The sequence below is a fragment of the Carettochelys insculpta genome, chromosome 19, assembly GCF_033958435.1.
Source record: "Carettochelys insculpta isolate YL-2023 chromosome 19, ASM3395843v1, whole genome shotgun sequence".
NCBI classification, from domain to species: Eukaryota; Metazoa; Chordata; order Testudines; family Carettochelyidae; genus Carettochelys; species Carettochelys insculpta.
The window spans coordinates 11150397-11165764 of NC_134155.1; the positions used below are offsets into that span (position 1 = coordinate 11150397).

The following is a 15368-nucleotide window of genomic DNA, read 5'->3' on the forward strand; positions in this document are numbered from 1 at the left end:
CAATCAGTGAACAGATCTTTGTTCTGCTATAAATTGAAAAAAGCAGAATACTGATTCCATCAGGGTATACTGTTCCTTATGTGTGTATCATCCGTGGACCTTGAAACTCTTGTATTTAAAATACTCTGAAATCTTAATGTTTAGATTACCAAAATTAATTCCAATTTGAGCCTGGGTTTGGCTCATACTACTTTGGCAAGTGATGGAATGTCTCATTCTAGGACTTGGCGAGTGGCCACCCTAAGGTAGCTAGTAACTGAAGTCTAGAATAGTTCCTGCTCTTGGATTCCTGTACCTGAGTGAAGGACTGTAAAGAACAATTCCAGCAGCTCAGTCATGCATAGTATTTAGAATCCGTGGTTTATTAAATCTTGACACTATATATTTTTTGCTCAGACTACATATTATAGTGCTAAAAACAGGGATAGCAAAATTAGAGGCTACATCAGAGCCTGGCAAAATGCAGCCCACAGGCCAGGTCCAGCCAACCAAGCAACTGGATGCAGCCCGTGGACACAGAGGGGAGCCTCAGGCAGAGTCCATGCCTGCCCTGTCCCTGCACACCACTCTGAAAAGCAGCCGTGGGACACTGTTTTGCAACAGCTATGAGCAGGGGTATGAGAAGGTTCTGGCTAGACACCAGCCAATGGGAGTTTCCTGTCTGAAGCACAGGCAGCGCACAAAGCATCCCTTTACCTTCCCTCAAGCTAGTCAGAGAATGCATGGCCAGGCAGGCAGAGAGCCTGCCTGAGAATCATCAGTTGGGTTGCTGACCAGGAGGCAGCCAGGTCAGTCTCCTGCCCAGACGCTGCCTCCCTCCAACACTCTCTCTGCCCCCCCTACCTCATGTAACCTGAAGCTCTGCACTTGTATCCCACAGAAGCCCAACCTTCCACCCTTATCTTGCATAACCCAAACCCTCTGCCTCCCCTTCTCCTTGCCCAATATAATGCAAACCCATTGCGCCTCACCTGCACCAATAGCCCCTTTCAGATCCTGCACCCCAATCCCTTGCCCCAGGTTACAAACCTCTTGTGCCCAAACTCCTGCACCCGAGTCCCCAGAATCAAATCACAACCTTCAACTAGACCCCACAACCCCGCCCCCCAATCCTTTACCCCAGGCTCCCTTCTGCACCTAACCTCTCCCAAACCTTACACCTCCTCCATTCATATCATTGAAAAGTTTGGACCTTGACCACTGTTCAAATTCTTGGAATGGTCCTCATCAAATATTATGCCTACCCCTAAACTACTTAGTGCAATACTAATTTTTTGCTCAATGTGGTACTTTTTCTGAAAAATGTTTTATGCAAAAATAACATCCTCTGAATGTTCTGTTTTTACGATTTATGTAGGTTGTTATAAATTACTGTGGAAAAAGGTTGTTTTTTCCTTGGCATAATGTTGACATTGTAGGCCCAACTTGTGACCCCTTTAGTCACATTTAGTACCCTCCTTTAAAAATAGTTTGTCAGTGAGAATGTGTGGCGTTAAGGTAAGCAGAGAAAGAGATGTGGTAATCTGTCCAATAATGAGCCCTGATTTGTGCAGAGAGCAGACATTAATATGAATGACATATCAGCCCTCTTTGAAAGTTTGGGTTTAAGGAAACTTTTTACATGCTGTTGATGACATGGGCAGATTGCACAGTGTAAGCAAATTTTACCTATTAAATACATGCTCTTCTTGTACTTCAGATATTGATATAGGGGAAAATTTTTTTCCCCTCTGTGACTCTTCTGAAGTGAGACCTGTGAGTTTGGTATGTTAGAGGGGGAAAAGAGACAGAAAAAGCAGATTGCAGGTACTGTTTTGCAGCTGTCTGTTTTGGGTGTATGTCCAGTTTCTCCAGTAGAAACCAATGGCACTGTCAATGGATACCTCTGAAACCAGTGTTGTTGTGGGTTTTGTTTTGTTTTTTTTTTTAAAAAAAAACAAACCAGTGTCAGTACTCAGCTATCTCCCAGCCCCCTCCCCCTCAACCAGTCTAATGGCTGGTGCTGCTATGGTGCTGGAGAGTACCAGCACCAAAAAAAAGCAGTCTAAGACCAATATTTTTCTGTAGAAGACAGGATTCTTAAGTAATATGTGGGCATAAAGTTGAATCAGGTGAAATCCTAGTCAAATTTAACTAGCATGGAGCTTTCTTCTGCCCACTGTATCCTCCTTTAAAGGACACAAGTGACATTTTACCAAAACTCTGAACCAGTGGAACCTGACACACAAAAAAACCACTGAAGGCCTTCCCAGCCAGAGTCACCTAACTTATAAAGTAACGGAGGGGGAGCCGTGCTAGTCTATATACTAGCAAAACAAAAAGCAGTCAAGTAGCATTTTAAAGACCACCAAATAATTTATTAGGTGAGCTTTTGTGGGAGGGGTGGGCGGGGAAGGTCAGGAATTAGGTTAAGCCAAGTACTTGGCTTAATTACTTGGCTTAATCTAATTCTTGACCTTCATCCCCACCCCTCCAGTCTCTGATTTGCTCACCTTGATCATTTTTTTTCTGATTTGTCCTCCTTGCTTACTGTTTTTGGTTCTCTGTGCCTTAAATATTGAGTCTGTTCTGGTATGGCTATGGTCTGAAGAAGCGAGTCTGTCCCATGAAAGCTCACCTTATAAATTATTTGCTAGTCTTTAAAGTGCTACTTGACTGCTTTTTGTTTTGCTAATTTACAGAGTTTGTCAAACATGGTGCGTGGAGATTTAATAGGTGTGCCCTGCTCCCCCGGGGCATAATGTGCCTCCTGTTGGGAGACAAGAAAAAGTAAGTCGAAAGTTTGCTCTTCGATAAATAGCGCAAGGGGTGACTTTCCTAGTCATCACTCAGTATTTTTGGGAGTTCTTTTCCCTTTTTACTACAAACTTCCGTGTCTGTCTTCTGCTGCTGCCTCTTTCTGACATCTTGCCTCTCACTTCACATCACATCTTCACTTCCACAATCTTATTTACTTTGCTACTAGAAACATAAACCAAAATAATACTGTGTTTTACTTGGTTAGATTGGACGTTGGGAAAAAATTCCTAACTGTCAGGGTGACTAATTACTGGAATAAATTGCCTAGGATGGTTGTAGAATCTCCATCAATGAAGATATCTAAGAACAGTTTAGATAAATATCTAACTGTGATGATCTAGATGGTGCTTGGTTCTGCACTGAGGGCAGGGAAATGGACTTGAAGACCTCTTGAGGTCCCTTCCAGTTCTAGTATTTTGTGAATATACTTGGACTTCTGTAGGGCATTTGATTAATGCCTCCTAGTATTCTGATTAAAAATTATCATGCTGCAAAATCAGAGTAGTATATTAAACTAATTTAAAAACCTAATGACCAACTTTCTGAAATTGTAATGGGAGTAGTCATCAAATGTCTATGTAGTCATGTCCTACTGGATCAGTTTTTTGTTCTAATACTGTTCATTGCCTTTCTTGAGGACTTTAGAAGAAAATATAAAATAATTGCTGACAAAGTTTGAGTATGACAGACTGCTTAATGGTAAATGACTAGTTGGTTATACAAAATAATCTGGATTGCTTGGTAAAATAGGCTCATAGAAGGAATGTGCCTTTGTCATATGGACAAACACAAGGTGTAGCATTTAGGAGCAACAGTGTAGGTCACTTTTACCTGATGGGGAGAATGTATCCTGTAAAAGAGTGATTCTGGAAAGCAGTTTGGGTGTTACAGTGGATAAGTGTGATATCCCAGTGAAATGGTACCATGGCCAGGTCTGAACCCATTTGGAAAAATTGCTAAGGCTTCAGAATGGAGCTGAAAGAATGATTCACAGGCTAAAACCCTTCCTTATAAATGACAGGTTTAAGAATTCTGATTGATCTATTTAGTTTATCAAAGAGAAGGTTAAGACAAATGCAGAGTGGAAATTTGGCACAAATATTTCACAGCCAGAATATTTAACTGCTGGATTAAAGAATTTTCCATCATGTTAAGACCTTAAATAAAGATTTAATGTCTTTTAAAAAGATTTGCGTTGGCTCAACTAGGTATTATGGGACTGCAGGAGGAATTACTAAGTAAAATTTTTTGGCCTGTTTTAAGAAGGTGGTTGAAGTGTTGTTCCAGTGCTTGATTTCGATCCAAAGTGGTGCCCAGCATAAGCATTTAAGTGCCTGGGTTCAATCTTTTTTTTAAAATTCATAACTCGTGGCAAGTCCAAAGGTTCTGGGGCTATGAAGTGTCACAACTTGAGGTGACAAGTATCAGAGAGAGAGCTCTGTTAGTCTGTATCTTCGAGAACAACAAGAAGTCCTGTGGCACCTTATAGACTTAACAGATATTTCTGGATAATTGTCCTGGAAATTTACAATGTAAATAACTTTATTTGTTAGAATTCAGAAAGCCAACATGCAACCACCCAATACAGAGAGAGAGAGAGAGAGAGAGAGACATGCATGCACAGCAGGTGCTACCTAGGGACTCGTCTTCACTATGCAGTGGATTGACACTGCAGTGATCGATTCACTGGTGGTCGATTTATCACATCATCTTAGGTGTGATGAATGCATCCCTAAGCCTCCGATGACCTTTGTATTCCACACATGCGGCACCCCAGTAAACGCATACACTTCATCTTCAGTGTTTGGCGTAGCTCTGAAGTTGTGTGGGTTAGATCAATGTGAGGGAGTGGTGATTTAGTGTAGACATGGCTTAAGGCAGAGTGGTGCAGCTTAACTCACTTTGCTGACTGGATGTCTTGCAGACAAGTGTCGAGGAACCAGATTGCAGGTTTCTGCCAGAGCCCCTTAGTGCTCCCACCAGAAGGACCAGGAATGCCTTTAGAATTTACAGTGATAGCTTTCAGAACACCACACAAAGATATTTGGTGGCAGATCCCAGATCAGAATGGAATTCCCAAGTCTGTACTTGGCAGTGCGGTCTAGAGAATACATCTTAAAGCTGTATTCATCTCTGTCCTACTACCACAAACTAGTTAATGTGTTTTTTTTTAAGAAAAAAATGAAAGCAGGGTAGCTCTTTGACACTGCAAATTTATGTAAGTGAAAAAATACTCTCATATTAATAGAGTGTTTAGTGGGAGGTTGAAGGAAATGTTTGTGGTCTGATGTGAGCTGTGGTTCCAGTTATTGATCTCTGACTTCAAATAGTGTTGTATGTTGAGGGTGAACAATTAAATTCACTAATGCGTGACATGTGCTCAGCCTCTTAAACAGCTAGAAGTAGTTGGAAGTATGGAGATATATAATCTAACCAAAGAATGATTGGCATTTGCTTAATAAAAGACAGTATATTAACATTGTATTTCCCCTTGATTACATGATTGTTTTCCCTTTGTAAGTGTCTTGAATCCTCTTACTGGTTGAAAAGTAGTGTAAACTTTAGACTTTTTTTTTCTGTTCTATAAAAGTTTACTTTAACTAGTCTTTAACCATTCAGTCTTTTTATTCTCTAGGTCAGTAACAGATCCACGAGATGGAAAGAGAGTTGCACTCAAAAAGATGCCCAATGTCTTCCAAAATCTGGTCTCTTGCAAAAGGGTCTTCCGGGAATTGAAGATGTTGTGTTTTTTTAAGCATGACAATGTGAGTAAAGTTTGAGTTCTTTGTACAATTAGTAGAAGTGCTAAGGTTTTAAACATAGATTCTTTAAATCAACTTTAAAAATACATTCACTTTAGGATTATCTAAAAATCTAAATGTTGCAGATAGTTAAATAGGTGGCCTTTTGAGTGCTCACACCCACTTATGCATCTTCCTCTGATCTGACTGACATAGTGGAATCTATGCCTAAATTTCCTTTATTTATTTATTTATTTATTTTATTTATTGCCTGTATAATGAAAAGGACTTCATTACAGCCAGTTCATCTTAGTGTTTCAGATTCAAATACAGGTTAAACCTCTGTAGTCTGGCCCCCTCAGGGCCTGCCGGGTACTGAACCATGGGAGGTTGATACCATTTAGCAGCATTGCCAACATTTCCACTGTTTACTGGGCTTTTAGCAGATATTTAGAGGTAAACCATAGTGAAATAACAGCATAGAACACAGAGCCAGGACTGGCAGCTGTAAACAAACTTTCTGGAACCATGGGAAACTTGTCCACACCCATGATAAGAGGACATCCAGCTAACTAAAATCATGGTGGACCATGGATGTTGCCAGAACAGAATGTGCTGGACTAGAGAGGTTCAGCCTTTACAGATTTTCTTGTATGTGGTTAAATGCTGAATTCAGCTCTGTGGTCTTAGTACTGAACTATTAATATGTGTTTATTCTTGCATTTTTCCAACATGTTTTCTGTTAGTGTGCAGTTACGTACACAGATATTAGGAAATGAGGTGTGGTATGTGATATTGCTCTGTAAAGTTATGCTCTGATGTGTTCTGTTTGGTAAAAATTTTTAATTTCTGAGAACAGTAGTAATTTTGTCAATAAGTTTATCTGCCTTAATAAATGGAAGTGATGGGAGAGCAAAGCAGATTTATAGACACTTAAAAAAAATTTTTTTTGAGACACGTAAGAGGGCTTGGTGAGGCACACATGAATCTCGGTTTGGCCAACAATCCTCTCCTTCAGTCTGTAATTTGATTTAAATGAGTCTTATCTTTTCAGTCCTCTCCAACCCAATTTGCTTATGGATACCACTAATGTGGTAATCTGATGAGAAAAAAAAAATCCCACCCATAAACTGACTTTCTGTGATTGGCTCACCAGGCCAGATTCTGCTCAGAAATCTGTATGTGAATTGTAGAGAAGCCAAAACTGAGGAATTGGTTGGAGACATGGTTAAAAGTTGTTAGTACTTGGGTTGGAGGAGTTCTTTATCTATTAAGCAACAGCTGCATAGTCCTGGAGGTGGTGTAGAGAATCTTTTCTAATTCAAAGAGTTGGCCACTTTGTATAGTGATGGTAGCAGTTGCGGTTTTGCTTGCAGGTTCTGTTCTGTCAGATAAGTCTATTGCAGACACGCCAATGGGTGCACTATGGCTAGAGCACCCATAGAGAGAAATTGGGTGCGGACCACCCATAAGCAGCCCCCCATCATCTACATGAAGCACTGTCTGCCTGCATGTGGGCCTTTTGGATCAGTGCCTCTCTCTTTCTCCCTGCACCTCCTGCCTTCCATGATCCAGTGTTTAGCAGGCTGAGTGTGAAGCGGGAGGAGTGACAAGAGGTGTGACAAGTTGAGGCTTTGGTATAAAAGCTTGGGTTGGGGGAGGGGCTGGAGGTGAGTGGGGTTCAGGCACCCCCCCGCCCCAGCACTTCTGAAAGTCAGCGCCTGTGGTGTATTGTACTGTGTTACTTGCTAACTTCATTGATTTTTTTGCTTAGCAACACTCTCTAATGAGACAGCTTTCAATTGGAGCAAAGAAGTAGTCTAAAACTGGGGAAACTGAGCTCTAGCCACAAACTGGAATTCTTGAAATAAGCCACATGGTAACAAAGTAAAATACTGAAACAAAGCTTCAGCTTCCAGGGCTGGCCTCCAAATCATACTCAAGTTTCTACAAAACAGTGTGCCAAGGTAGAATAGGTACCATGTAATAGACTTTTTATACTAGCAAACATTTTCTTTGTTTTTATTCTAATTCATAGCCATTGGGAAGCAGGATGAATTGATTTAAATCAAGGGATTTAAATTACTGATTTTTAAATCATTATTTTAATCAACAAAATGATTTATATCAAGTTACCAAAAAAGCGAAGACCGACTGTGTTTAGAGTGCACGTAATTTTGAAGTAAGCACCCCTCAACACACTGGCACTTCTGGGTTTTTTGGTGGTGGGGGGGGGACTTGAGGAAAAACAAAAAAAAAATTTTTTATGCTGAAGTAAAATAGAGAATAGAGACATGGCATGACCCATGTCTGTGACCATGATCATCTTAAAAGAAAGTGCATGTACTATGTACAGGTTGAACCTTCCTAATCTGTAGCTCTCTCATCTGGCAAACTCCGTAATCTGGCATGATTTAGTTAGGAGGACGGTCACTTGTCGTGGGTATGGCCAAATTTTCCATGGTCCCCTAAAGTTTGTTTCCAGCTACCAGTCCTGGCTCTCTGTGTTCTTTGCTGTTCTTTAACTCTAATTCACCCCAAAGGTCTTCAAAGAGCCCAGTAAGTAGTGGAAATGCTGGTAATGTGCTAGACAATATTGACCTCCCATCGTCCAGCAAATTCTCTCATCTGATGTTGGTCAGGTCCCGAGCGTGTCGGATGAGAGAGGTTCAACCTGTAATATAAACAAAATGACACCTAAGAAAATAAGAAACTGACAATTCTGGAGTTCTCGTTCTGTGGCTTTCTGTATTGTATACTTTAGTGATAGGTTCTAAACCTAGTTAACTAATTAAACGAGCCATTAATATTAGCTAAGATGAACTTTTATTTTTCTAGCAACATCCAACACAGAAAACAGTCCATGAATTTGTGTCAAATCGCACTAATACTAAAAGACAGTCTTGAAGAATGATGTATTGCAAAGTGACTTATTTGTTACTAACTAGCTGCTCCCCTCGGCCAGATCCTCATCTTTGTCTTCCCAATGAACAGTTTCCTTACAATGATTCATTCTTGCAACTAGCCCTGCATCACCTTCATCTTGCACTGCTGAGACTTGATACGTTTTCCTTTTTTTTTTTTTACCTAGGGAACAAATTTCTTCATAATTTTCCTGAATTATGTGCTGAATCATGTCTTCCCTTTTTCTTTTTAGTCCACTCCATTGTTCCTTGATGTTCTGCGTCTGTTCTTTCCTATATACTATATCTTGCTACTTCTACACTAGAGCGATCTGTCAGCAGAAGTTACTCTTAGAAGAGATCTTCTGGCAAGACTTCTTTCAACAGATCACATCCACACACAAAAGCAGATCGAAAGAGAAAACCACTCTGTTGACGGAGTGTGGCCAAATTGCCAGGGTGCTCTCTGGACAGAACTGTCAAATGGAAGCTCAGCATACAGGGCTGTCCAGGCAACTGGAAGCCCTGTCTGTCAACAGCAGGCCCTCCAGAGAGACTACACAGCTTTTTGTTGACAGAAACTGTTGACAAAGGCATTATTCCTCATCGTGGAGAGGCAGAATGCCGTTGGCAGAAGTGCCGAGTTTAGTTGACCTTCGACAAAATGCATTTTATGTGTAGGTGCTCTGAATTTTATCTACAAAACCCTCTACTGTAGACGTAGCCTCTGTCTTCAAGACTGTCTCTTAACTAACTCCTTTGCCCTGCTTGGCCGTGGTCCACCACCACATGAGCACAGAACAGAAATAATCTTATCCAGCTTATGTCTGTCTTTGCACATTGCCTTTTAGTCTGCTGAGAAACAAAATTTGAAATTCCCAAAACTTACATGAAGCAAGAGCTAGTAGTTAGGCTGGACAGACTAAAGCCATTAATTTATTTTTATGAGACCGTAAGTCTGTGTCTACACTAACCCCCTTCTTTGAAGGGGGCATGGTAATCGGCCTGAGCGGAGAATATTAATTAAGTGCTGTCATGAATATGCAGCACCTCATTAGGTTGATTCTCCCTGCGGTAACTTAGAAGTTGCAGACTTCAAAGCGCCAGCATCCTGTGTAGCCGGAGGCACTTCAAAGTGCCCACACAACTTTGAAGTGCCTGCAGCTACACAACATGTCGGTGCTTCAAAGTTTGCAACTTCGAAGTTACTGCAGGGAGAATTAGCCTAATGAGGTGCTGCAAATCCATCGCAGCACTTCATTAGTATTTTCCACTCAGGCCGATTACTGTGCCCCTTTTGAAGAAGGGGACTAGTGTAAACACCGCCTACGTGCATTAAATATGGAGTCTGTTCTGGTATGACTATGATCTGAAGAAGTAGGTCTGTCCCACGAAAGCTCATAACCTAATAAATTATTTTTTAGTCTTTCAAGTGCTACTGGACTCCTTTTTTTGTTTTCATAATATATAGACTAGCATGGCTGTTACTAGCCTAAGAGTATGTGTAAAATGTTTGATTAGATTTTAATTATAACTGTTATTTTCAAATGAGAAATTTAGTATTTTTATTGATTTTTTTTTTTTTATCTGATTTTTTTTAATAAAAAAAATCAATTTTTAACCACCCTGTTAGGAAGTGAGTTCCCATCACTTCCTGGTAACTGCATACTTTTGCCAACGGTCCCACAGAATGTGCAGATCCTTGGTGAAAAATAAAGCTTGTGATAAGAGATGATGACTTCCCACTCCTATTCATAAAAACAAAAAAGAGGGCAAACTTGTGCACTAACTGCATATAACTTGGGTGGGAGTTGCATGTATATATGTTTACCCTAATATAATATAATTCAAAGAGGAATTAATCTAGAAACTAATGTGTTAATTTAGAAACAGTATGGCTAAAATTCAAAGTATAACATTTATGCAGCAACCTAAAAGGCAATATGGGAGAAAAATATTATCTTACTTTACCAAGGTTCAAAATGTTGTGGTTCTCCTGTCTACAAAATTTTAGATTACCGAAGGTTTTTTATTTTTCTCAGTGGACACACTTATCCAATATTGCATGAAATGTAAAACAGGATGGGTGTGTCTACAATCGCATTCCTCTTTCGAAAGAGGTATGCAAATGAGGTATACATTTGCATATTTGGCACCTTGTTTGCATATTCTAATTTTGAAAGAGCTTCTTTCGAAAGAAGAAAGCCAGTGTAGATGCTGCTCTTTCGAAAGTAAACCCCATCTTCGAAAGAATCCTTCTTCCCATTAAATAAAGGGAAGGATTCTTTTGAAGATGGGTTTACTTTCAAAAGAGCAGCTGGAATATGCAAATGAGGCACAGAACATGCAAATTTATGCCTCATATGCATTTTTGATTTCCCTCATGTGAATACCTCTTTCAAAAGAGGAATGCAAGTGTAGATGCGCCCGATATCTTTTGATAAGGTACAAAATTTCCAAGTTGTATTTGAATAGAACTGATATCTGAACTGTCTGTTTTGGGAATCGTACCTCATAGAGCTGGAAGGGGCCTTGAGAGTCATTGAGTCCAGTCCCCCTGCGCTCTTCGCAGGACCAAGAACCATCCCTGACAGGTGTTTTTTTTTTTTTTTAAAAACATATTTACCCCAGATCTGTAAATGGCCTACTCAAGGATTGAACTCACTGTCCCTGAGTTTACAAGGCCAGTGGCCAAACCACTGAACTATGTGTACTTGAAATTAAACTCTAATGTTTATTCAACTTAAAAATGTCTTTGATCATGAAATTTGATAGGAGGCATTTGTTTTATAAACAAATACCATCTTTTAAAATCCAAAAAGTATTGTATTTTACTGGAAGTTGTTCCTCTTTGATTTTGTATTTATTATACAAGATGAAAAATAAACATTTAATAAAAGATGATTTTGTTAGGAGAAATAAAGACATGGGCTAAATTCTAGATGTACTGCATGCAGTACAATCTTTTTGAAGTCAGTGTGCCTTGCTTTATGTTGTGCAAGTGCAAATTTTTTCCTGGTGTCCTGTGAGTTGACAGAATACAGCATACATTATCTCACAGTATTGTCATATGATATAAAATGCAGTAATGTGCAAATTTTTGGAGATTGACTACTTTCACTTTTTTATAGAGGTCCTCCAAGGATGAAGAACCAGCCTAAAGTTTGTGGGGTAGAATAAGACTAATAAGTCCTACAAGTAAAATATAAGGTCATTGACAGATAGCGATGTCAGTAGGTAGATACAGAAAAATTTCTTAGGTATTTCTAATGAATAAATAATAAGTAAATTATTCCAGCTGTAAAGTAGGACTAATTCATGGGACAGACCAGTATTAAACATTGAAATCTTAATTCATCATCCTTTAAAAATTTTGTTCCATCTGTCATACCTATTAACAGGACATCTCCCACATTTTAAACCATAGACAAAATACAAGCTGATCTTGCCTTTGTAGTATTTGCTTCACTGTGACTAAGAATTATGTTTACTCTCGTGTAAAATTGTCTTACTTTTTGTTCCGTAGGTACTCTCCGCCCTTGACATACTCCAGCCTCCACACATTGACTACTTTGAAGAAATGTATCCTAAATATTTAAAAAAAAAAAAATGAGGTAGGTGTGTGACTTTAGACTACAAATTTGCAAGTGTTTTGATTTAGTATCTTACCTCTATTTAGCGAATTGGAACTTGGGCCCAATTTTCATAGTTTCAGAGTAGTTTTGTGACATCAATTGAATTGATCATTCAAGAATAGTTGGTTAATGTTATCACAGGAGAAGAATAGGTTCTCCCAAGTTCTGTCTTAAAAATTACTTCCAAGGTGGTCTTTGTTGGTCTGTGTTTATTAGGTAACACTAAAAAAAAAATTCCTATAAATGCCCATCTTCCTATACTCAACACGAGTGGTGATGAGACATACCAGAATATAGAATTTCTAGAGATATTGCTATGCAATTAGTTGTGTGTGGTGTCCATTATTTAGGTCTCATATTGAAACAGAAAACAGATGCCAGCTGAAATTATACATTGTTTACCCTTATTTTACGCAAAAGAGTACATATGCTGTTGTGCATAGCTTTGTCAAGAAACCATGAATACTATAACAGATTACACAAAATAAGATATTTCTCAGATCATTGTACACAGGCAGACTCAAAACTTGGCCCTCTAGAACTTAGTGCATGAGCCTCTACAGATAGAGTTAAAAAAGCCAGCTGGCTCTCAGCTAAGACTGTAGAGAAGTCTCATTCTTTCTCTGTGTAAGTGGTCTAAGTGCTATTACATGGGAAAGTGAAACACACTAGGTGCATGGGTTACAACTGGAAGTTTTGCTTTATTTCATAAGCAATACTTGAGAACTATGAACAACATGCATATGTATTGTAAAATTTTTATGTTTTATTGGGTGGCTTTTTCAGGTGGAGGGAACGATGTGAGGCTTAGAAGTTAGTAAGTGTACTGAGAACATACTGTGACCTTTTAGTTGCATGTTCTTTTATATTAGAGGGAAGTGTAAACCATTAGGCATTATTATTATTAGCGCTCATTTGCTTTAATACACAAATGAATTATATGGAATATAGCTCTAGAATATTTTTAGCCTTTTTAATAGAAGATTTTTGTATAGTGCCCATCACCACAGTGTGTAAGTAGCGATTTGCACAAAAAGAACATAGTACTAAGCTTTTGGTTTCAGAACCAAAGATTGATTAAAATAAGAATTCTGTTCCTTTTAGCAAAACTTAGCCATCTTGCAGGTCTAGAGACCCCAAAAAGATTTTATGCTTACATAGATCTCACTAATCTATTACTATTTGACAGCTAATTTACACATTTAATTCACAAAATGTTAATTTATGAGTAATATTTATGAAAGTTTTCAACAGCTTTTAACAGGGAAGTAAATAAGGGAAGCAATGTACAATGGGATTTGGTTATTAACATATTTCCAGTGGCAAGTAATGCATCAGGCACCGTTTCTGTAATGTAAACTGCAAAATTTTACAAACATTTAGAATGTTTTGGGAGCACAAATAACTAGCAGAATATTTTTTTCAAATTTAAAAGGTAAATGGTATTTTAAGCCAAAAGTAATTTAGATGATGTAAAAGTTAAAATCATTGGTTAATATTTCGTAAAGAAGAATCTATAGAAAGTGGGCTTTTTAATGTTAGTGTTTTTTGTCCTTGTCCCTTCTTATGGAGCTTTGATTTCAGAGACAGTCTGTTTCTTATGGTATACCCATAGACCACAACCTTATGTCCTTTGTAGGTGCCACCCTGGGGACAATTATCCACCAACTCTTGAGAAACTCGCCTGTTTCCAACCGGGTCAATATATGTTGTCTGTGTTATGTATCTTGTTAACTGTATTAACTAACTCTACAGTGCCTGTGTTTTTTAATTTGTATCTTGTATAACTATCTTTGACGCATTTACGTCTTTTTAATCTGTCAGGATAACGAACATCAACATAGAAGTTTTAAATTAAATAATAGAACTTTAGTGTCCTTAATGGATTGTCACGATCCAAGTTCAGTACTCAGTGTCCCACCAATAGGTCATGTTCAGATAATTTTATTTTTTTCAGTTGCAATAAGGGAAAAGCAAACTAGAATGTCAATTAAATGAGCAGTTTAATCAATACATAGTTTTAAAAAGTTACTCTGTGTAACAGACATTATGTATATGTGAGCATAAAGGTGGTACCTGTTGATAGGATTAAAGCATAATACAATCTTACAAACTACTATAACTTGCAAGCTGTAGCAATGAAGGCTTTAAGTGTAATCAAAAGCTTATCTGAACTGCGAATTCAGAATGAATGCTCGCCTTGGAAGCATTGTGTAACCTTCTATTATAATATTTTAAATTTGTGACGCCAAAAAGAAGGTCTCAGCTGTATTACCATAATTTTAATGGCTATCAGTGCTGATGTACTATGTGCCTCAGGAAAACTGTGAAACATTACTGGGTTTTGTTCACATTTTTAATTCCGTATTTGCTAGTGGAAGCTTGTTATAAATCTTAGCTGAAATGGTGCTAACTTTTAGACAGAATTAAAGTCCTTGTAGTTATGAAACATACAGCATTTTACTCTTTTTGGCTTTTTTTCAACAACTGTAAACTTACAGGCTTACTAACTGAAGCTTGTTATATAAGAAACAAAGTTCATAGTGATGGAAGATAGAGGAATCCAAGGTCAACACCAAAGCTGCTTTATTTTAAATTGAATGATAACTGTTCACACAAGCAAACTACATAAAACCCACTGTTAAAATTTGGTCTGAAACCAATTAAGTGAAAAATTGAGAGCAGCAGAAAATCTTTTCAGGGTAAAAACATTTAAATGCAGGCTGTGGGGAATACCGTCCAAAATTTTTTTGTGTATGTGATATAACGTGGTCATATTTTCTGATAACAAAATGGTGAGTGAGTAGTTTTGTGTGCCACAATTTTAAATATAGTTTAGCAGAGGTTAGCTTTCTTCTTTGTTCCTAATAAGAATGGAAGTTTGAAAATAATATCAGCTTTGTCCATTTGGCATCCCTGTATAAATATTCTTTACCTTCCCCTTGCTTTTGGTAGTGCACAATCCAGTATGTCTCTAATTTGATTATTCTATTAATTCCTTATTTGCTAAGATCATAATTGAAAATGTCATCAGTTTGTGGACTGAACTTTGTTTGTTTGCTTTAGCTTTGCTCTCCCAAGCAGAAAAATGCTGCGGGCGCCTACGTTTAAGTGCTGTTCTTCGAGTGTTTCCCGGTGAACGGAAGATTTTATAGACATATAGCGGTGGAGGGTTGTGCACATGCATGCAAGTCTAGGGCTTTGTTTGTTTGTCTTGTAAAATTAAGAAACTGTTTTTGCATAAAGACCTCCATATTTTGATAGCAGGCCTTCAGCTTCCTCTGCTGCTT

At 38.4% G+C, this 15368-nt stretch overlaps 1 protein-coding gene across 2 annotated transcripts in view; it reads left to right on the forward strand.

Moving 5' to 3' along the window:
- The window catches only part of NLK (nemo like kinase), a 131335-nt gene that overhangs the window by 65314 nt on the left and 50653 nt on the right, over positions 1 to 15368 (forward strand). For both annotated transcript variants that reach the window (XM_075013874.1, XM_075013873.1), the window contains exons 2-3: positions 5435 to 5564; positions 11970 to 12025. In XM_075013874.1, the coding sequence (XP_074869975.1) occupies positions 5435 to 5564; positions 11970 to 12025 (186 nt within the window). The remainder of the gene's footprint in view (positions 1 to 5434; positions 5565 to 11969; positions 12026 to 15368) is intronic.